The sequence below is a fragment of the Oncorhynchus mykiss genome, chromosome 17, assembly GCF_057628025.1.
Source record: "Oncorhynchus mykiss isolate SJ-2025 chromosome 17, ASM5762802v1, whole genome shotgun sequence".
Taxonomy (NCBI): Eukaryota; Metazoa; Chordata; class Actinopteri; order Salmoniformes; family Salmonidae; genus Oncorhynchus; species Oncorhynchus mykiss.
The window spans coordinates 59,486,476-59,508,914 of record NC_143038.1 but is presented as its reverse complement, the minus strand read 5'-3'; the positions used below and the strand labels follow the sequence as shown (position 1 = coordinate 59,508,914).

Genomic DNA, 22,439 nt, shown 5'->3' with positions numbered 1-22,439 from the left:
AGTGCTCCATTGGTCTTTGGCCCTGTGTTGTCACTCATGCACTCTCCTACATGCTGGCGCAGTGCTGTGACCTTAATGGACGCCAGGGAAATGGCCAATCGAGCTAAGTCCGCACTCCAGGCTCACTCTTTTGTTCAGAGAAGTGATATCACTATTAAGGAAGCCATTCATAGCCATATAATTCCTCCTTTCTACACTTAAACGCTCCAAGTTTATGGGAAAATTATACAATTCAGCCTCTGCTCAAAAGTACTTTGTTCATGTATCATTTTTCAGGCATTGTACATTTTACCTAAAAGGAAAAAACAATTTTCTATGAGGAAAAGAGCGATGAATATCCTTTTTTTTGCACACTCTTTAAGCAACATTGGCTTTACACACAGTAAATCAGCAAACACCCAGACTCCATGTGATGCATCGGCAGTTAAGAGAGGCTAGGAGACACGGGACATATCTGGGTGTGAACCTGAAATTACACTCTACATGGAGAGAGAGAAAGAGGGGCCACTGTTGGTCAATACCCTGTATCTGTGTTTCCTTTCATTCCATCTCCGGAACTGCTGAACGTGGCACAATTTATCTATCACAATAATTATTCATTAATTGTTCATCTCATCCTCTATAATTGAGGACAGATCTGGAACACCATTAGCTGTGATAATAAAGAGAGCGATACCTCCCGCCCACCTGAGCACACGGAAAAAGGCTTCCTGCTCTGGATCTTTGCGGCCTCGTCAGCAAATGTATTCTTTTGCACTGAGCAGTAGTTAACAACTTATAGGTTTGTCAAACCAATTTAATTTAAAAAAAAAATCTTCATAGCAATTATCTCTTTGCATAATCGGTTCCAAGACCTTGGGGGTCTACTGGGTCTTATAACATCTTTAAAATAATTGTTGAGTGAAGTAATTTGAAGTTTTGGGGAAATTGCTTAATAATCAGATCCCAAAGTCAATATTTGGCTGGAAAACTAACTTGTAGATGGGGAGAACTTCATGTTACTCCAATGAAAAAGGGAATGGCTAAAGAAAATGTGCCAATGCTGCACACAACTTTGCAGTGTATTGAGCTATATACTGTAGCTGAGGGACTGTGTTTCTTTTGTTTGAAAAATAAAACAAGATGTCTGTGAGTATGTGTGAGTGTGCCCATGTGTGCAAGTGTGGGTGTGTATGTGACTTTAGGTCAGGGTGGCAGAGGGCAGCAGGTAGCCCAGTGGTTTAGAGTGTTAGCACAGTAACGGCCCGAAAGGCAATGTCCCGTGACCACTTTTGGCTTGTGAGAAGCCTAAAAAGTATACAACACAGTAGTGTGCAAACTACATTTGATAGCTATCATACTTAAACAGAGGGGGGTGGATTTTAGATGTCCCAATTAACCCCTTCACAATGAGATGTGTCTGAGTCCATATAATTGGCGATAGTGAGAGAGATAAAATGACAATGTGCAAAAATGGTGTTGGTGTATCAATGAGACACTAGCACCAGAGCAGAGAACACACTCAGAGGTATGGTCTGACTAAAGAACCACAGACAGGACCGAGACAGGATCCCTTTAATAGCAAGGGCAAATACAATCAAATACAGGTCTCACCCACTGTTACCCTTGACTCTTAAAGTATATATGAATCACAACCCTTATTATGGCTCTGACACAGCCACCAGGGTTTCTTTATTAACACTACTTAGGAAGCATCTCATAATGTGCACCGGCTAAACCCAATCATAATATGTCTTGCGCAATACCAACAAGACAATACTTATGTCATATCATCATTACGCTAATAGTAAACGCCTCGGCTACTCTTAGCCACACACAATTAGTCATTTTAAACTGCTTATTGGTGAAAAAGCATCAAAGATCAATTGAAACATTCAGCAGGTGGCTACTCTATGTCATTGCTAACATTGATTATCTATGTGACTCAAATTGGTCTTTAACAATAGTCATTTCACAGTCCATCAGGGATTTTCAATTAACAAAATGTGACAACAGTACTAGGCAGGCTTGCTTAGTACAAAAATCACGAGTGTCTCAAATACAGTTCTCTTTGATTTGCATATATGCAATGGGATAGGCCTACAGTAGGTTTTGTCACATTTTAAAGGTACCATTCATACTCAGTTTTGTTATACGTTTCTACTGAGGAATAAACTAAAAGAAGCCAATATCCATCATTAGTTTTAAGACCTAACCATTATTGGATGAATGAGAAACATTTTTAAAGCCATAAATACGTTTTCAATAAGCCAGTGGTGAAAAATCATCAGACAGAACAAAGGAATTAGCCAAACTCTTTCATCTCCAAATGCAGATCAATCATTTTACAAACCTATCACACTTGAAGACCACCAAATAAATTATAATGAATTAAATAAAGACTATTTGGTTGAGTACTGTACAGTGAAATAAACTTTAGGAAACCCACATATCCTCCCCGACTGAAGACAGAGACAATCCCCAGTTGGTTTGAGTCATATACTGTCATGAGTTTTCTCTACAGTGTGATTTGACTGTCATAGAGGTATTGTAGGCAGGTGTCCTTGGACATGTTCAAGGTGTTGAAGTAAATTGAGACTTGTTCAATTAGAGAGAGCTGGTATTGTTGAGTAGTGAATGAGTTGGGCTGGAATACTCCCTAAAGGTATCATAAGGTGATGTATGCCTACAGGAAATGAGGACTACTGTAAGTGGATCAGTAAAGAAGGTAGGAAAAGATGCCCAGGGCACTGAAAGAGTACTATGGTAATCTCAGTGGTAATGTAAAATAACCCTGTGCATAACTCCTACGAAAACTACACACTTAAATATACATTCCCAATGCGACATACCTAGATCATTCAAAGTCGGTGAGAAAAGACTTCTTTGATTTCGTGCTTCATCCCCTCTCAAGCAAGGGCCAATTCTCCATGGTGATCCGTGAGGGATTAATACCTAATCCTGTATGGAAACACTTTAATGTTAGTATTGGAGGCAGAATTCACTAGCCGCTTTTTGCACTAAGTAGCATTTCTACCTCTGTTAGTTTACTGGTTCATTGATGTCCATAAACAAATGTCAAGCCGGCGGCTTAAAATACGCTTCTTAGTCATTCTCTTTGTCATTTGGAATTATACAGCGTTAAGGCTCCATTTACAGTTCTGAAATTATTCAAACACGAACAAACTCTAACTATTGCTCCTCGTGTTCTTGAAATGTGTGGTTTACACTGTTTATTTACCTGTGCACGATTAACATAGGCTATAAAAGTGACCAAACAGGTGAAGGTATCCAGCCCAATGTAACTCTTTTGAAATAAAAGACTTAGGTTGAATATGACATCAGTTCTCCCTTTGTCTTTGTTTCAAGGTGACAGGGAGGCTTGTCTTTTCAACATATCTGTCTATGACATTTATCCTCCATAGACCTCATTGGACAAGATGCACCTCTGACCCTATGTTCTGTTAACTATGACATTGAGACTGCTGAACATTCCTACAACCCTGGCCATTCAACTGTTTCTATGAAACACCTGTCATCATGACCACATATAACCACTGAGAAAGAGAGATGGAGAAAGAAAAAGAGAGAGGGGGAAGAGAGAGAGAGAGCGAGAGAGAGAGAGAGCGAGAGAGAGAGCGAGAGAGAGAGCAAGAGAGAGAGCGAGAGAAAGCGAGAGAGAGAGCGAGAGAGAGCTAGAGAGAGAGAGCTAGAGAGAGAGCGAGAGAGAGAGCGAGAGAGAGAGAGAGAGAGAGAGAGAGCGAGAGAGAGAGAGAGAGAGAGAGAAAGCGAGAGAGAGAGAGAAAGAGAGAGAGAGAGAGTAATAAAAATACATGCTTACTGTTGTAAATAATGGAGCGCATTACAAGTGCTGTGAATCAGTAGGTAAACTCCCATTTAGATGTACTCTAATTTACCTGAACTTGATCTCAGACTCCAGGCCATCACACAATACATTAAGGAAAGCTCTAATGGGTGCAATGTCAGCCACTGTGACTTTTTTGTAGTCTCTGGTCCAAAACACATTTCACGTTAAGTAGCCTACACTTCAATGAAAGCTAAATTGTGCATACTCACCTGCTTGATGTATGACTGACATAGATATATGATATATGAAAACCAGCTGTCACAGTGATAACAAGCCAACTGATGGGGAAGATCACAATAATTATGAATGACACACAATCACATAGCTTGGTCTTAGTGAAATACTAATAGTTACAATCATGTTATACGTTAGTATACTTAAAGATAATTTAAATTACAAATCTGTGTGTGTGTGTTTAAAACATGAGAAAAGTCCTCAGTCTAAGTTCTCCTCAGGAGTCCTACCATTTGAACAAGGCATTATGGGAACCACGTAGGCAAATACTCTTGCATCTTAATTTTTCAATTAGCATGCCTCTTGTGCTCTAAACCAATGCAAACACAGCAGGGCATAATTTTAAATGCAACTTTAATGGTGAGTCTAATTAGTGTAAATTGGTATAGCTTGTAAACTCTGAGAAATGTTAATGCAGCTCGATTTCAATCTATCCTTGCATGGATGGTGTATCAATACACCCAGTCACCACAAAGATACAGCCTTCCTTCCAGACTCGGTTGCCAGAGAGAAAGGAAACCACTCAAGAATTTCACCATGAGCCCAATGGTGACTTTAAATAGTTACTACATTTTGGCTCCCGAGTGGCAGAGCGGTCTAAGGCACTGCATTTCAGTGCTATAGGCGTCACTACAGACCCTGGTTCGATTCAGGCTGTATCACAACCGGCCGTGATTGGGAGTCCCATGGGGCGGCATACAATTGGCCCAGCGTTGTCCGGTTTAGTGTTTGGCCAGGGTAGGCCGTAAATAAGAATTTGTTCTTAACTGACTTGCCTAGTTAAATAAAGGTTAAATACATCTTTTAAAATAATAATAATGGCTGTGGTAGGATTAACAACATCGTAATAACTCTACGATACAAACCTAAATGACAAAATAAAAAATATTCCAAAATGTGCGTCCTATTTGCAATAAGGCACTAAAGTAAAACTGAAAAAAATGTGGCAAAGAAATTAACTTATGTCCTGAATACAAAGTGTTACAGTATGTTTGGGGCAAATCCAACACATCAGAGAGTACCACTCTTCATATTTTCAAGAATGGTCGTGGCTGCATCATGTTATGGGTATGTTTGTCATCGGCAAGGACTAGTGAGTTTTTTTTAGGATAAAAATAAATGGAATAGAGCTAAGTACAGGAACAATCCTAGAGGAAAACCGGGTTCAGTCTTCTTTCCAACAGACACTGGGAAACAAATTCACCTTCAGCAGGACAATAACCTTAAACACAAGACCAAATATACACTAGAGTTGCTTACCAAGACATGGAATATTCCTGAGTGGCCCAGTTACAGTTTTGACTTAAATCTGCTTGAAAATGGCTGTCTAGCAATAACCATCAACCAACTTGACAGAGCTTGAAGAATTTAAAAAAGAATAATGGGCAAATATTGCACAATCCAGGTGTGCAAAGCTCTTAGAGACACCCAGAAAGACTCACAGCTGTAATCGCTGCCAAAGGTAATTCTAACTCAGGGGGTTGAATACAAGATAAAGCACATTAATATTTAATTTTTCATTATTTTGTATTTTTTTATGGATTAATTTTTCTTCCACTTTGACATTACAGAGTATCTTCTGTAGATCGTTGACAAAAAATCCCACTTTGTCACAACAAGATGTGGAAAAAGTCAAGGGGTGTGAACACTTTCTGAAGGTATTGTATCTTCATTTACTCCCGCGTACACAAACTTGCAGGTGCAGCGAAATGCTTGTGCTTCTAGCTCCAACAGTGCAGTAATACCTAACATTACAAAACAATACACACACACGTGTATGTTTGTGTGTCTTTCAGAGGGGTTGGGTTAAAAAGGGAAGTCAAATTTCGCAATTGACCAATAAAGTAATCTTAGCTAAGAGTTTTTGCAAGATAGTTCTAGCTTTTCTTATTTTTTTCTGCATCCATCTGTATATTCAAGTCAACTGCCAACCACTGATTGCCTTGCTGTAAATCAGTGCGGTTCAATTCCGGTAGGAATTAGGAACTTACTATTGAGAGTAAGAATAGTAGAATACACAAGGCAAATTTTAAGTCCTGTTGTGCATCAGCAGTTCTTCTCTTGCTATGTCAGTCACTGACAGTCACTCAATTAACCAAACATTTTTAGATTGGTAGTTAGTGTAGCCAGCTATCTAAACTTGTAGTAATCATGGCCGAATATCGACCAGGCAGGCAGGGTCTAAACTTGTAGTAATCATGGCCGAATACCGATCGGGCACGCAGGACACATGCCCAGGGGCCCCGACCTCCAGTGGGCCCCATTGATTTTGTTAGTCATTCTCACTCAGATATCATATAAACATTGCATAAGTCATTGCAAAATGTTCAGAATTGCAGGAAATGAGCTCTTAAAACTACAAAAAATCTCTCCACCCCATAGCAAAATGTGTAGAATTGCAGAAAACTTGCTTTAAAGGTCCAATGCAACCGTTTTTATCTCATTCTCAAATCATTTCTAGGTAACAATTAAGTACCTTACTGTGATAGTTTTTATTTTGCTATGACTGTCTGGGAGTGGTCTGAGTGGGAGGAGGAACACTGAAAATTAGCTGCTATTGGCAGAAAGCCATGAGACTGAAAAATAGGCTGACATTTCTGGCGAGCTTTTCAAACAGCTCTTACACTAAAAGGGCATTATCATCATGTTCACAATTTCACAGTAGTATTCCAACCTGAGAGTATGGAGATATATATATACTGATCAAAAATATAAGCGCAACATGTAAAGTATTGGACCCATGTTTCATGAGCTGAAATAAAAGATCCCAGAAATGTTAAATACACACAAAAAGCTTATTTCTCTCAGATTTTAGGCACAAATGTGATTACATCCTTGTAAGTGAGCATTCATCCTTTGCAAAGATAGTCCATCCACCTGACAAGTGTGACATATCAAGAAGCTGATTGAAAAGCATGATCATTACACAATCATTACACAGGTACACCTTGTGCTGGGGACAATAAAAGGCCACAATTACAAAAGTAATGTGCAGTTTTGTCACACAACAATGTGACAAATGTCTCATGCAAAGATGAAACATGTCTTGAGGCAGCTTGCAATTGTCATGATGACTGCAGGAATGTCCACCAGAGCTGTTGCCAGAGAATTGAATGCTCATTTCTCAACAAAAGTCGTTTTAGAGAATTTGGCAATACATCTCACAGGCATCACAACCGCAGAACACGTTTAACCACGCCAGCCCAGGACCTCCACATCCGGCTTCTTAACCTGCGGGATCATCTGAGACCAGCCACCCGGAGAGCTGATGAAACTGTGTGTTTGCACAATCAAAGAATGTCTGCACAGTCAGAAACCATCCCAGGGAAGCTCATCTGCATGTTCATCATCCTCACCAGGGTCTTGACCTGACTGCAGTTCGGTGTCGTAACTGACTTCAGGGGGGAAATGCTCACCTTCGATGGCCACTGGCAGGCTCGAGAAGTGTGCTCTTCACGGATGAATCGCAGTTTCAACTGTACCGGGCAGATGTCAGATGTGTGGGCAAGTTGTGTGGGCAAGTGGTTTTCTGATGTCAACCTTGTGAACACAGTGCCCCATGGTGGCGGTGTGGTTATGGTATGGGCAGGCATAAGCTACAGACAACAAACATACTGTGGAAGTCGGAAGTTTACATACACCTTAGCCAAATACATTTAAACTCAGTTTATCACAATTCCTGACATTTAGTCATAGTAAAAATGTCCCTGTCTTAGGTCAGTTAGGATTACCACTTTATTTTAAAAATGTGAAATGTCAGAATAATAGTAAAGAGAAGGATTTATTTCAGCTATTATTTATTTCAACACATTCCCAGTGGGTCGGAAGTTTACATTCACTCAATTAGTATTTGGTAGCATTGCCTTTAAAATGTGCAACTTGGGTCAAATGTTTCAGGTAGCCTTCCACAAACTTCCCACAATAAATGAATGAATTTTGTCCCGTTCCTACTGACAGAGCTGGTGAAACGGAGTCAGGTTTGTAGGATCCTTGCTCGCACATGCTTTTTCAAGTCTGCCCACAAATGTTCTATAGGATTGAGGTCAGGGCTTTGTTATGGCCACTCCAATACCTTGACTTTGTTGCCACAACTTTGGAAGTATGCTTGGGGTCATTGTCCATTTGGAAGACCCATTTGTGACCAAACTTTAACTTCCTTACAGATGTTTTGAGATTTTGCTTCAATATATCCACATAATTTTCCTGCCTCATGATGCCAGCAATTTTCCTCCAAACATAACGATGGTCATTATGGCCAAACAGTTCTATTTTTGTTTCATCAGACCAGAGGACATTTCTCCAAAAAGTACGATCTTTGTCCCCATGTGCAGTTGCAAACCATAGGTTTTGGAGCAGTGGCTTCTTCTTTGCTGAGCAGCATTTCAGGTAATGTTGATATAGGACTCATTTTACTGTGGATATAGATACTTTTGTACCTGTTTCTTCCAGCATCTTCACAAGGTCCTCTGCTGTTGTTCTGGGATTGATTTGCACTTTTCGCACCAAAGTACGTTCATCTCTAGGAGATAGAACGCGTCTCATTCCTGAGCGTTATGACGGCTGCATGGTCCCATGGTGTTTACACTTACGCATTATTGTTTGTACAGATGAACGTGGGTCCTTCAGGCATTTGGAAGTTGCTCCCAAGGATGAACCAGACTTGTGGAGGTCTACACATTTTTTTGAGGTCTTGGCTGATTTCTTTTGATTTTCCCATGATGTCAAGCAAAGAGGCACTTAGTTTGAAGATAGGCCTTAAAATACATCCACAGGTACGCCCAATTGACTGAAATGATGTCAATTAGCCTATCAGAAGCTTCTAAAGCCATGACATAATTTTCTGGAATTTTCCAAGCTGTTTAAAGGGACAGTCAACTTAGTGTATGTAAACTTCTGACCCACTGGAATTGTGATACAGTGAATGAAAAGTGAAATAACCTGTCTGTAAACAATTGTTGGAAAAACTACTTGTGTCATGCACAAAGTAGATGTCCTACCAGACTTGCCAAAACTATAGTTTGTTAACAAGAAATTTGTGGAGTGGTTGAAAAACGAGTTTTAATGGCACCAACCTAAGTGTATGTAAACTTCCGACTTCAACTGTATTTGCATTTTATTGATGGGAATTTGAACACAGAGATACCGTGATGCCATTCATCCACTGCCATCACCTCATGTTTCAGCATGATAATGCATGGCCCCATGTCACAAGGATCTGAACACAATTTCTGGAAGCTGAAAATGTCCCACTTCTTCCATGCATACTCACTTGACATGTCACCCATTGAGCTTGTTTGGGACGGTCTTTATCAACGTATACAACAGAGTTCCTGCCAATATCCAGCAACTCTGCACCGCCATTGAAGAGGAGTGGGACAACATTCCACAGGCCACAATCAACAGCCTAATCACGCTACATGAGGCAAATAGTGGTCACACCAGATACTGACTGGTTTTCTTATCCACACCCCTAACTTTTTCTTAAGTATCTGTGACAAACAGTCATGTGAAATCCATATTTTTTTATTTTTAATTTAACCTTTATTTAACTAGGCATGTCAGTGAAGAACAAATTCTTATTTACAATGACGGCCTACACCGGCCAAACCCAGACAACGCTGGGCCAATTGTTTGTTGCCCTATGGGACTCCCAATCACGTGTGATGCAGCCTGGATTCGAACCAGGGTGTCTGTAGTGACGCCTCTAGCACAGAGATGCAGTGCCTTAGACCGCTGCACCACTCAGGAGCTAAGGGCCTAATTAATTTATTTCAATTGACTAATTTCCTTATGTGAACTGTAACTCAGTAATATCGTTGAAATTGTTACACGTTATGTTTATATTTTTCTTCAGTGTAGAAAACACAGGCAAATGATGTTTTGACTGCACTGGGCCTTTAAAATGGCCACATTGTCTCTATGCCCATGGTAAAATGTGTAGAATTGCAGGAAATTAACTTTGAAATACATTATTTTCTCACCATCATCAAGAGGACAAGAGGTGGACCACAAACATCTTTTGCGCAAGGTGGTTTTGGATTCCCCCCCAACCAAATCTCGCTAAGGGCCTTCAAAAGGCTAGAGCTGGCCCTAGAAGTAGAGGATGAAAAACAGAAGTGTTTTGGCCATTCAGGACCGGAAATGAACAGCCCTGCTGTAAATGAAACACCAGACTTCGTCTGACATAAGACTGTTGTCCATCTTGCCATCTCCTGGAGCCGTGAGACACTTAATTTCTCACACGCTGGTAGGCTACTCACAGTCTGGTTTCAGAAAGTATTTGTTCAGTTAGCTGTATACGCAGAGAGGTTGCTATAAGCCTTTTGCAAACGTCATCATAATGATAGGGTGGGTCTGGGTCATGCCAAATGGAACTTGCGCGAGAGATTGCAGGAGTGCATGATGTGTGTATGATGATCCCGGCGAATTCGGTCCACAAGGAGCCTGACCATCTGCTGACAGTTTCCACAGGTACAGTACGCTGCATTTCTTTTCATTCACACAACGAATTGGTTTGATGCAGAAAACTATTGATTGACATTTGATGCTTGCTTGCCTTCATATTCTACCTGTTATCTCGAGGATGAGCAGATGGTTTGTGATCCTAGAGACAGACAGTGCATTAACAGTTTCATTAACTTGTAGATATGTTTGCCTTTGAACTCTTGACTGTTTCACTGCATGAATGTTTATCCAAAACTGTAATTTGAAGTTTTTGACCGATGATCAATCAATTCTGTGTTATTAATACAGCCTATATTTGATTTATGCAGCAATGGATCTGATGGCAGATCAGAAAACCAGAACAGAGGATGAACGTGGAAAAGAAATGGAAAGGAAAGGTGGAAATAAATGCTCTTTGGTAAGAGATGGTAAGTTTTCTAAAACTAATTAACTTTATCTTATTGAAACAAATATCTAAAAGCAATGTTCTTAATGTCAAATATCTGACATTGTTTATTATTTACATATATAACTATTATGGTTGGCTTGATACAATACAGCCAAGTGAACACACTACTCAACCTAGTCTCAGAGCATTTTGTATTATTCTGTATGTAAATCCGAAACACTCATTTAGCATGATATGTTACGTTTCATATGGTATGTATGAATTTGTGGATATCCATCACCCATTTCATACTATATGTTACACATTTGCAAAACGTTCAATATGTTATGAATTTGTTAAACATTCTACAATAAATGTTACGAATTCGTAAAATGTATGATATGTTATGAATTCTAGCTAGGTGGCTAACATTAGCTAAACTAGAGGTTCAAATCAAAATCAAATTTATTTGTCACATACACATGGTTAGCAGATGTTAATGCGAGTGTAGCGAAATGCTTGTGCTTCTAGTTCCGACAATGCAGTAATAACCAACGAGTAATCTAACTAACAATTCCAAAACTACCACCGTATACACACAAGTGTAAAGGGATAAAGAATATGTACATAAAGATATATGAATGAGTGATGGTACAGAGCGGCATAGGCAAGATGCAGTAGATGGTGTCGAGTACAGTATATACATATGAGATGAGTAATGTAAGGTATGTAAGCAAAGTGGCATAGTTTAAAGTGGCTAGTGATACATGTATTACATAAAGATGCAGTAGATGATATAGAGTACAGTATATACGTATACATATGAGATGAATAATGTAGGGTATGTAAACATTATATTAAGTAGCATTGTTTAAAGTGGCTAGTGATATATTTTACATCAATTCCCATCAATTCCCATTATTAAAGTGGCTGGAGTTGAGTCAGTGTGTTGGCAGCAGCCACTCAATGTTAGTGGTGGCTGTTTAACAGTCTGATGGCCTTGAGATAGAAGCTGTTTTTCAGTCTCTCGGTCCCAGCTTTGATGCACCTGTACTGACCTCGCCTTCTGGATGATAGCGGGGTGAACAGGCAGTGGCTCGGGTGGTTGTTGTCCTTGATGATCTTTATGGCCTTCCTGTGACATCGGGTGGTGTAGGTGTCCTGGAGGGCAGGTAGTTTGCCACCGGTGATGCGTTGTGCAGACCTCACTACCCTCTGGAGAGCCTTACGGTTGTGGGCTGAGCAGTCGCAGTACCAGGCGGTGATACAGCCCGACAGGATGCTCTTGATTGTGCATCTGTAGAAGTTTGTGAGTGCTTTTGGTGACAAGCCAAATTTCTTCAGCCTCCTGAGGTTGAAGAGGCGCTGCTGCACCTTCTTCACGATGCTGTCTGTGTGGGTGGACCAATTCAGTTTCTGTGATGTGTACGCCGAGGAACTTAAAACTTACTACCCTCTCCACTACTGTCCCATCGATGTGGATAGGGGGGTGTTCCCTCTGCTGTTTCCTGAAGTCCACAATCATCTACTTAGTTTTGTTGACGTTGAGTGTGAGGTTATTTTCCTGACAGCACACTCCGAGGGCCCTCACCTCCTCCCTGTAGGCCATCTCGTCGTTGTTGGTAATCAAGCCTACCACTGTTGCGTCGTCCGCAAGGTTAGCGCTAAGTTTAGGAGTTAGGTTAAAGGGTTAAGGTTAGGTTAGGTTTAGTTAGGTTTTGTTGAAGGGTTAGCTAAAAGGGTTAAAGCTAGCTAACATGCTAAGTAAACTAAGTAAACAAAAAAGAAACGTCCTCTCACTGTCAACTGTGTTTATTTTCAGCAAACTTAACATGCGTGAATATTTGTATGAACATAACAAGATTCAACAATTGCGACATAAACTGAACAAGTTCCGCAGACATATGACTAACAGAAATGGAATAATGTGTCCCTGAACAAAGGGGGTGGGTGGGTCAAAATCAAAAGTAAGAGTCAGTATCTGGTGTGGCCACCAGCTGCATTAAGTACTGCAGTGCATCTCCTCCTCATGGACTGCACCAGATTTGCCGATTCTTGCTGGGAGATATTACCCCACTCTTCCACCAAGGCACATGCAAGTTCCCGGACATTTCTGGGGGAATGGCCCTAGACCTCACCCTCCTATCCAACAGGTCCCAGACGTGCTCAATGGGATTGAGATCCGGGCTCACTTCTCTGTTATTGCACTATGTTCAGCTGTGCGCATGGTGATTGAACGGGCTACCAGGAGCAGATTTTTTTACATGTTTTTTAATGCGAACAAGTTCTCATTTACAATTGCGACCTGGCCAAGATAAAGCAAAGCAGTTCGACAGATACAACAACACAGAGTTACACATGGAGTAAAACAAACATACAGTCAATAATAAAGTATAAACAAGTCTATATACAATGTGAGCAAATGAGGTGAGAAGGGAGGTAAAGGCAAAAAAGGCCTTGGTGGCAAGGTAAATACAATATAGCAAGTAAAACACTGGAATGGTAGTTTTGCAATGGAAGAATGTGCAAAGTAGAAATAAAAATAATGGGGTGCAAAGGAGCAAAATAAATAAATAAATAAAATACAGTTGGGAAAGAGGTAGTTGATAGGGCTAAATTATAGGTGGGCTATGTACAGGTGCAGTAATCTGTGAGCTGCTCTGACAGTTGGTGCTTAAAGCTAGTGAGGGAGATAAGTGTTTCCAGTTTCAGAGATTTTTGTAGTTCGTTCCAGTCATTGGCAGCAGAGAACTGGAAAGAGAGGCGGCCAAAGAAAGAATTGGTTTTGGGGGTGACTAGAGAGATATACCTGCTGGAGCGTGTGCTACAGGTGGGAGATGCTAAATGTATGTGGACACCCCTTTAAATGAGTGGATTTGGCTATTTCAGCCAAACCCGTTGCTGACAGGTGTATAAAATCGAGCGCACAGTCATGCAATCTCCATAGACAAACATTGGCAGTAGAATGGCCTTACTGAAGAGCTCAGTGACTTTCAATGAGGCACCGTCATAGGATGCCACCTTTCTAACAAATCCGTTTGTAAAATTTCTGCCCTGCTAGAGCCGCGAAGTGGTAGGCCACACAAGTTCACAGAATGGGACCGCAGCGTGTTGAAGCGCGTAGTGCGTGAAAATCATTTGTCCTCGGTTGCAACACTCACTCCCGAGTTCCAAACTGCCTCTGGAAGCAACGTCAACACAATAGATTTTTGTCGGGAGCTTCATGAAATGGGTTTCCATGGCCGAGCAGTCTCAAACAAGCCTAAGATCACCATGCGCAATGCCAAGCGTCGGCTGGAGTGGTGCAAAGCTCGACGCCATTGGACTCTGTAGCATGGAAATGAATTCTTTGGAGTGATGAATCACACGTCACTATCTGGCAGTACAACAGACTAATCTGGGTTTGGGGGATGCCAGGAGAACGCTACCTGCCCCCATGCATAGTGCCAACAGTTTGTTGGAGGAGGAATAATGGACTGGGGAAGTTTTTCATGGTTCGGGCTAGGCCCCTTAGTTCCAGTGAAGGGACATCTTAACACTACAGCATACAATGACATTGTAGATGATTCTGTGCTGCCAACTTTGTGGCAACAGTTTGGGGAAGGCAGTGTCCTGTTTCAGCATGATAATGCCCACAAGCACAAAACGAGGTCCATAAAGAAATGGTTTGTCGAGATTGGTGTGGAAGAACTTGACTGACCTGCAAAGAGCCCTGACCTCAAACCTATCGAACATCTTTGGGATGAATTGGAATGCTGACTGAGAGCCTAATAGCCCAACATCAGCAGCCGACCTCACTAATGCTCTTGTGGCTGAATGGAAGCAAATCTCCGCAGCAATGTTCCAACATCTAGTGGAAAGCCTTCCCAGAAGAGTGGAGGCTGTTAAGAGGTGTCCACATACTTTGGTCATGTAGTGCAGCTAGTTCCATCCCAACTTTTCATGAAAAAAGCTTCTGAAAGAGGCATTGTAGAAAGTGTAGCATGGAGGCAACAGTTAAAAAATGTATCTCATGCCTGCAGGCCATATTTCTCTATTAGCTAATGGGCACAGACCAGCTGCAGTAGTTACCTCATTTATTAGCTTACCCAGGGGCATCTCAATGATTTTCAGCTCTGGTACGCGGCAGACTTCATTGATTCTGTAACTCCATGCATTTTCCTACTATGTCTCCTTTTGACTACTTAGTATAGAAAAAATAATGTGTATTCCTGTTTGGAAAATGTGTCCAATATGTTAATAAATCATAGGACATTACATGTTAAATAAAAGGGAGACAAAAGTTATGGTAAATAAGTCATTTAGAATAGGTGGTAGAAAAATAAACAGGGAAGAGCAGCCAAAGCAATAATTCATTAATAAGCATTGAAATCGGTCTGTGAAAAGCAGATAGATCAACTATTCTGTTCCCTGTAAAACTGGAGATACAACTGATGAGATCATCAGAATCAAAGTGAAATATACCAAAACTGGGATGTACAGTACATCACTGCGGCTTAGCTTTCAGAATAAATAAATTGTGCACATTGAACAAGTTACAAATAAACACTTCCTACCACTTCTCAGTGATTAGCATTGCTGGAAAATATAGACATACAGCAAAGTTCTAAGTAATGTTAGCACTAATAGTGTTCAACCCCATAATGGGAAAGGGAAAGGGGGATACCTGGTCAGTTGTACAACTGAATGCCTTCAAATGAAATGTGTCTCCGCATTTAACCCAACCCCTCTGAATCAGAGAGGTCGGGGGCTGCCATAATCGACATCCACGTCGAACGGCACCTGGGGAACAATGAGTTAACTGCCTTGCTCAGGGGCAGAACGACAGATTTTTACCTTGTCAGCTTGGAGATTCATGAAGGTGATCCTAGTTTGCACACTACAAGGTACTGAAATTATACTGAATTACCTAGACCACCACACATCTCTATCACAAGATAGAGTGGAACCAAACTGTAGAGTGGTACCTGCTAAAGCCCCTAACAGCTGGAAGTGCATGTCTGGTTTCATCACTGTGTAGATTTATGCTGTGGAAACTATGCTGCAATAGAGGATAGTTTAAAACCAAGCCTAGATGTTATTCTGTGCTGGGGAATGGACAGTTGTCAAGTTCAAGGGAGGTTATTCAATCTAAACTCTTTATAAGAGTTTTCAATCAATAATTTCCCCCACTGGATAGCTACATTGTTTTTCAGTGTATCCTGCTTCCCTGTTAAGTATTTTGTGAATGACAGTTTATTTTAATGGAAACGGACAGGGGCGCAACTTTCACTGGGGACGGGAGGGACATGTCCCCCTCACATTCTGAAATTGAAAAATAACAAATTATATTATGTCCCCCCCACAGAGTTGTGTGTGTGCGTGCGCATGGGTGGAATTAATACTCAATTGTGTGGATACTCAGAATATATTATTTCCTGTTTGATAGGGGAGGTTCTTAGCGAGGCCCCAGTCAGTGTCCGGAAGCTGAGCGTCATTCCAGAGAACGAGCCAGATCCAGGGAAAGCTGACACAGACCAGGCCTCCCATGATCCTCAGCTGCCCAGGGAGAAGGACAGCTCCACTTCTCTTTTCACTGTGAACAAGTACAGCAGGAACTCCTCCTCATCAGACTCTCTCTCCACCTCCTCTCATCAGACTGACACAGGAGGTAAGTCACACAAGTTGCATTCACACCAGCCTCATGATTGAACAATTACAATGTTATAATACACACCACAGTCCAAGTGACAAAGACAAAGTTCCCCTAACACTGGTCTCTGTTTCATGGAAATTGTCTTCTAGAAACAGGTAGTCAGGACATTATCAATAGGATGTGAAGCAGCTCAAGACAAAGCTGTATACTTAATTCACATCCTGTATGGTCAAGCCACAGACTACTGGTTGATGATGTCTGTAGCCCACTACTTAGTAAGAATTTAAAATGCGACCTATTACTAGCTTAATATTTTACTCTGCTGTAAGCATGTTTAAATGCATTTTTATTATACATTATTAAAATGTGTGAATAATTCAGATACAGAAACGACAGTAGAAGAAAATCCTATAATGTAAAGATTTGTCACTTAATGAAGCAACACAATTGATTGCATATGTACTTGAATTATTTAAAACATCGATAAGGAAAATTGCGATGCACTGATTAGATACATATTTATTAAGCAATTGATTCAAAATGATATTTCACTACATAGTTGAAGAGCTGTTGGTTTATGGGATAGATTATGAAAGTTAGCCTTTTTTTTTGTTTGTTTATAGAATGTATTTGGACACTTATCCAAATAGCCTGGCATATGTTGCATAGCTAGTTATACTGCACTTGTGTGTTGCAAAGCTGTTTATATTATAGCATTATCTCCTAATTCTAACTGATTAACAGTTATAAAGACCAACTCCCAATGCATTTCTCAACAACAACCCACATTATTGCTGTCTCTTCATGGTCATCATTTTAGCCCAGTGACCTCATGTTAAATGGCACCCAGAGGGTAGCATTTTTGCCAAGGGTGCTGGGAAGACCCACAGCACGTTGTTTCAGAGCAGCCACGGTGCAACTTTAGAATGTTCCTAGTGGAAGACCCATAGAGGCTGATGGTAATTGATTACGTCTCCAAACAGCTTCCTCAGTTGTCTCCCTGTAAAGGAGTGAGAGGTGATTTGCTAAATTATGCATGTGTAAAGGAAAGCCCAGGGAGAGCGTGGAAGCTTTTAAAATGTTCAAAACAATAAGTGAGGACTGACAGCATGCAGGTCTTTTAGGAGCACAGTCGATCTATGTCCTGAAGACAAATCCCAAGGTATAGGGGCTGGCTGTTGGAAGCATTTATTACAGCACAGACTTTTAAATGGGTCACAGTTATGGATTGTCTAGGCTGCAATTTTTTTTTAGGAGATAACATTTTCCTGTCACATTTTTGGGAATATAATGTCCTTAAATAGACATCTTAATACATTCATAGTACAGTGCCTTGCGAAAGTATTCGGCCCCCTTGAACTTTGCGACCTTTTGCCACATTTCAGGCTTCAAACATAAAGATATAAAACTGTATTTTTTTGTGAAGAATCAACAACAAGTGGGACACAATCATGAAGTGGAACAACATTTATTGGATATTTCAAACTTTTTTAACAAATCAAAAACTGAAAAATTGGGCGTGCAAAATTATTCAGCCCCTTTACTTTCAGTGCAGCAAACTCTCTCCAGAAGTTCAGTGAGGATCTCTGAATGATCCAATGTTGACCTAAATGACTAATGATGATAAATACAATCCACCTGTGTGTAATCAAGTCTCCGTATAAATGCACCTGCACTGTGATAGTCTCAGAGGTCCGTTAAAAGCGCAGAGAGCATCATGAAGAACAAGGAACACACCAGGCAGGTCCGAGGTACTGTTGTGAAGAAGTTTAAAGCCGGATTTGGATACAAAAAGATTTCCCAAGCTTTAAACATCCCAAGGAGCACTGTGCAAGCGATAATATTGAAATGGAAGGAGTATCAGACCACTGCAAATCTACCAAGACCTGGCCGTCCCTCTAAACTTTCAACTCATACAAGGAGAAGACTGATCAGAGATGCAGCCAATAGGCCCATGATCACTCTGGATGAACTGCAGAGATCTACAGCTGAGGTGGGAGACTCTGTCCATAGGACAACAATCAGTCGTATATTGCACAAATCTGGCCTTTATGGAAGAGTGGCAAGAAGAAAGCCATTTCTTAAAGATATCCATAAAAAGTGTTGTTTAAAGTTTGCCACAAGCCACCTGGGAGACACACCAAACATGTGGAAGAAGGTGCTCTGGTCAGATGAAACCAAAATTGAACTTTTTGGCAACAATGCAAAACGTTATGTTTGGCGTAAAAGCAACACAGCTGAACACACCATCCCCACTGTCAAACATGGTGGTGGCAGCATCATGGTTTGGGCCTGCTTTTCTTCAGCAGGGACAGGGAAGATGGTTAAAATTGATGGGAAGATGGATGGAGCCAAATACAGGACCATTCTGGAAGAAAACCTGATGGAGTCTGCAAAAGACCTGAGACTGGGACGGAGATTTGTCTTCCAACAAGACAATGATCCAAAACATAAAGCAAAATCTACAATGGAATGGTTCAAAAATAAACATATCCAGGTGTTAGAATGGCCAAGTCAAAGTCCAGACCTGAATCCAATCGAGAATCTGTGGAAAGAACTGAAAACTGCTGTTCACAAATGCTCTCCATCCAACCTCACTGAGCTCGAGCTGTTTTGCAAGGAGGAATGGGAAAAAATGTCAGTCTCTCGATGTGCAAAACTGATAGAGACATACCCCAAGCGACTTACAGCTGTAATCGCAGCAAAAGGTGGCGCTACAAAGTATTGACTTAAGGGGGCTGAATAATTTTGCACGCCCAATTTTTCAGTTTTTGATTTGTTAAAAAAGTTTGAAATATCCAATAAATGTCGTTCCACTTCATGATTGTGTCCCACTTGTTGTTGATTCTTCACAAAAAAATACAGTTTTATATCTTTATGTTTGAAGCCTGAAATGTGGCAAAAGGTTGCAAAGTTCAAGGGGGCCGAATACTTTCGCAAGGCACTGTATGTCCTAATTTCAGTTATTAATTAAATAAAAATGAACAACTTATAAAGTTAAAGGGCTCAGCATTATCTATGTATAGTTTAATGTTGTACTAGAATCTGATCGCACTTAATGTTCTCCCCTGTTTTTCCCTCTTCCTCTCAGCTGACTGTGCAGGGATTGTCCTCAACTGCCTCTTCTGTAGGTTCTACGATCTGTTCCTTATGTTGCCAAACTCCTGTGATGAAGTCACTTATTGCTGCTGCCCTTCCTACAGACAGTACTCCTCCTCAGTGGAGGCCATACCTAGCAATGACTGCAACTGTAACTTTGACTTTGACTGTGGCCTGTTTGACACCTGTCAAGAGACAGGTGAGTTTCTGGAGCTGGCTATGGAGCTTTCTGAGATCTGTTATCGCTAGCTATCCTTAACGTTATGGGCTGAAGAACAAGGAGGCTAAGCTAGGGCGAACCTGAAGTCATGGCACAGCATATGTTCAACAAATAGGCCTAAGAATATGCTGCTAACATGGGGACCTGGACTGATGTTGAACTGGGAATGTACAAGGCTTTAACAGTCAGCCACACCTTGCAGTTAAGAGAGAATGGCTGCTCTTCAACCTCTATGAACAAAATAAATAATCCTTTTCATCATGGACTTGCATTCACTGAAGGATGGTAGAGGGGTCAAACCATGACCTTTAGACGGGTCAAACCATGACCTTTACTAGTTACCTTGTATCAGCACGACATTGACCTAGCTTGTTGCATGTGTAGTATTGTATGTGTTAGCATATCTAAGCCTATGTGTGCTGAGGTCCTAACTGCAGAGAACAGTGAGGTACACAGTGGACAATGCCTGCTCTGAGGGTTGTGGATTCCACCCCTGAAGTGTTGTACACCAACAGACACCTCAGCTTCTGCATGTCAGTTCCCTTTTCTTTTTTTCTGAAATGCAAAAAAAATCTTAAAGCCTTTCGTGTTCACAGGTCTATTTCAATATAGTGTCATTGTTACCACAGAAACAGTTGGAGATGGCATGTCTAGGACATGTCTAGGACACTCGTCCCATCGAACTCTGTTCGTGAAGATGGTCCTCTCAAGTGGCGGCTGACTGTGTGGATCACTTCAATCTGAAATGGGTCCTTGTCATATAATAGTACATGGACACTGGAGTATTGGTGGGTATCTCACTCTCTCCAGGTAAAGTACACAGCAAGAGCAGCATGAAGTAATGCATCATCTGTTTCTCTGGGAGGTCAAGCAGACAGGGCCCGTCTACTCTTCATCACCATGGACACCGAGGGTTATTATTTTCTCTGGGAGGTCAGGCAGATAGGTCCCGTCTACTCTTCAGCACCATGCACACCGAGGGTTATTATGTTTCTCTACTCGCTAAACATTTATTTTCTGTTATCAGATGTGAGGACCAACAGTGTAATCCTGCTGTACAAACAAGAAGAAAGTCACAGCCCAGTTGTCTGAGACACTGAGCTCATGTAATACTGTTGTATTGTTTGCTGAGAGTTACGAAATCATACCGGTTTATATGAAAATGCATATGGAGAGTATTTGTGAAAAAACACGAAAGCTTTTGATTGTGAACCTTAGGCTAAACTATTGTATGAAAACTGGATCTTGACGTTTTAAAAGAACTTAACCACAGTATGCTAAAATTAAATTGGTGACACTCCTGCCTAGACCGCAGTACAGTAGAACAAATAGTAGCACTGTATGCAGACACCTAATGACCATGTATAGTAAGCATTTTGTGCAGAATGAGAACGCTGCTTGTGACCAATTTGCTTATTAACTGCAGCGGCACAATTACAAAGCTGACTACTCCAGCTAATACTGCACCATAAAATCTATTGAAGGTCCTTTGTGGGTTTTTTAAACATAAAGTGTGTCTGCATAAACAGATGCTTGGCTTAAACTGAAAACATCTGCCCGTCTTAAACTCGCTGGAACTCTTTCAAATTACCTGATAGCTTGGGGAGCAGCATGGGTTTTAGGATCTCTAATGCATTTTAATCACATCCAAATGGCCTGTCTTTTAGAGCCCCGGTTCACAGGATGTCCCAGCTAGATGTCCCAGCTCAGTCCAGGAGGAGGTCAAGTGGCTGTCATTGCTTTGTACTGTACCACATGCATGCGGTTAAATGGCTGCTCACAGAATAGTGTTAACCCATTATATTGCACGTCTCACCACTGTTCACAGCTGAACTCACATCACGTGTGCAAAGAGTCTAATCTTTTAACATCGGCTTTGTTATTGTGGTTGTATAATGATGTGCTGGGATAATTTTCCATTATTGTGTTTAGTGATGCTAGACTTGCATTAAATAAAGTGTATCTTGTTATCTGCTGTGTTAGCTGGCATGTTGACATGCATCTCTGCTCTCTAATCGGATGTGAGTTTTTCTTTGGAGTTTGAGGCCCCAATCGCTTTATTCTTGTGATGCAGGCTCTTCCTCCAGAGTACACAGCCCTAATACAACCTCCCCTCAGACCCTCTCACACAGCCCTAATACAACCTCCCCTCAGACCCTCTCACACAGCCCTAATACAACCTCCCCTTCAGACCCTCTCACACAGCCCTAATACAACCTCCCCTCAGACCCTCTCACACAGCCCTAATACAACCTACTCTGAGACCCTCTCACACAGCCCTAATACGACCTCCCCCCAGAACCTCTCACACAGCCCTAATACAACCTACTCTGAGACCCTCTCACACAGCCCTAATACAACCTCCCCTCAGACCCTCTCACACAGCCCTAATACAACCTCCCCTCAGACCCTCTCACACAGCCCTAATACAACCTCCCCTCAGACACTCTCACACAGCCCTAATACAACCTACTCTGAGACCCTCTCACACAGCCCTAATACAACCTCCCCTCAGACCCTCTCACACAGCCCTAATACAACCTCCCCTCAGACCCTCTCACACAGCCCTAAT

The 22,439-nt window shown here is 41.3% G+C and overlaps 1 protein-coding gene across 1 annotated transcript; it reads left to right on the top strand.

The window, feature by feature from the left end:
* Positions 1–10,320: 10,320 nt before the first annotated feature.
* Positions 10,321–19,983, top strand: mdfic2 (MyoD family inhibitor domain containing 2). Its single transcript, XM_036948355.2, has 4 exons — positions 10,321–10,552; positions 10,855–10,953; positions 16,342–16,563; positions 19,640–19,983. Exons 1-4 carry the CDS (start codon positions 10,450–10,452, stop codon positions 19,894–19,896), a joined length of 681 nt encoding a protein of 226 aa, XP_036804250.1. The 5' UTR covers positions 10,321–10,449; the 3' UTR covers positions 19,897–19,983.
* Positions 19,984–22,439: the final 2,456 nt, after the last annotated feature.

What these genes read in the sequence shown, in the direction of transcription:
- mdfic2 (XM_036948355.2), top strand. Translation starts at nt 10,450, where the DNA reads ATGGAACTTGCGCGAGAGATTGCAGGAGTGCATGATGTGTGTATGATG. An exon ending in ATGCTCTTTGGTAAGAGATG is followed by an intron (nt 10,954 to 16,341) that starts GTAAGTTTTCTA and finishes CCTGTTTGATAG; the next exon opens with GGGAGGTTCTTAGCGAGGCC. An exon ending in TCATCAGACTGACACAGGAG is followed by an intron (nt 16,564 to 19,639) that starts GTAAGTCACACA and finishes TCTTCCTCTCAG; the next exon opens with CTGACTGTGCAGGGATTGTC.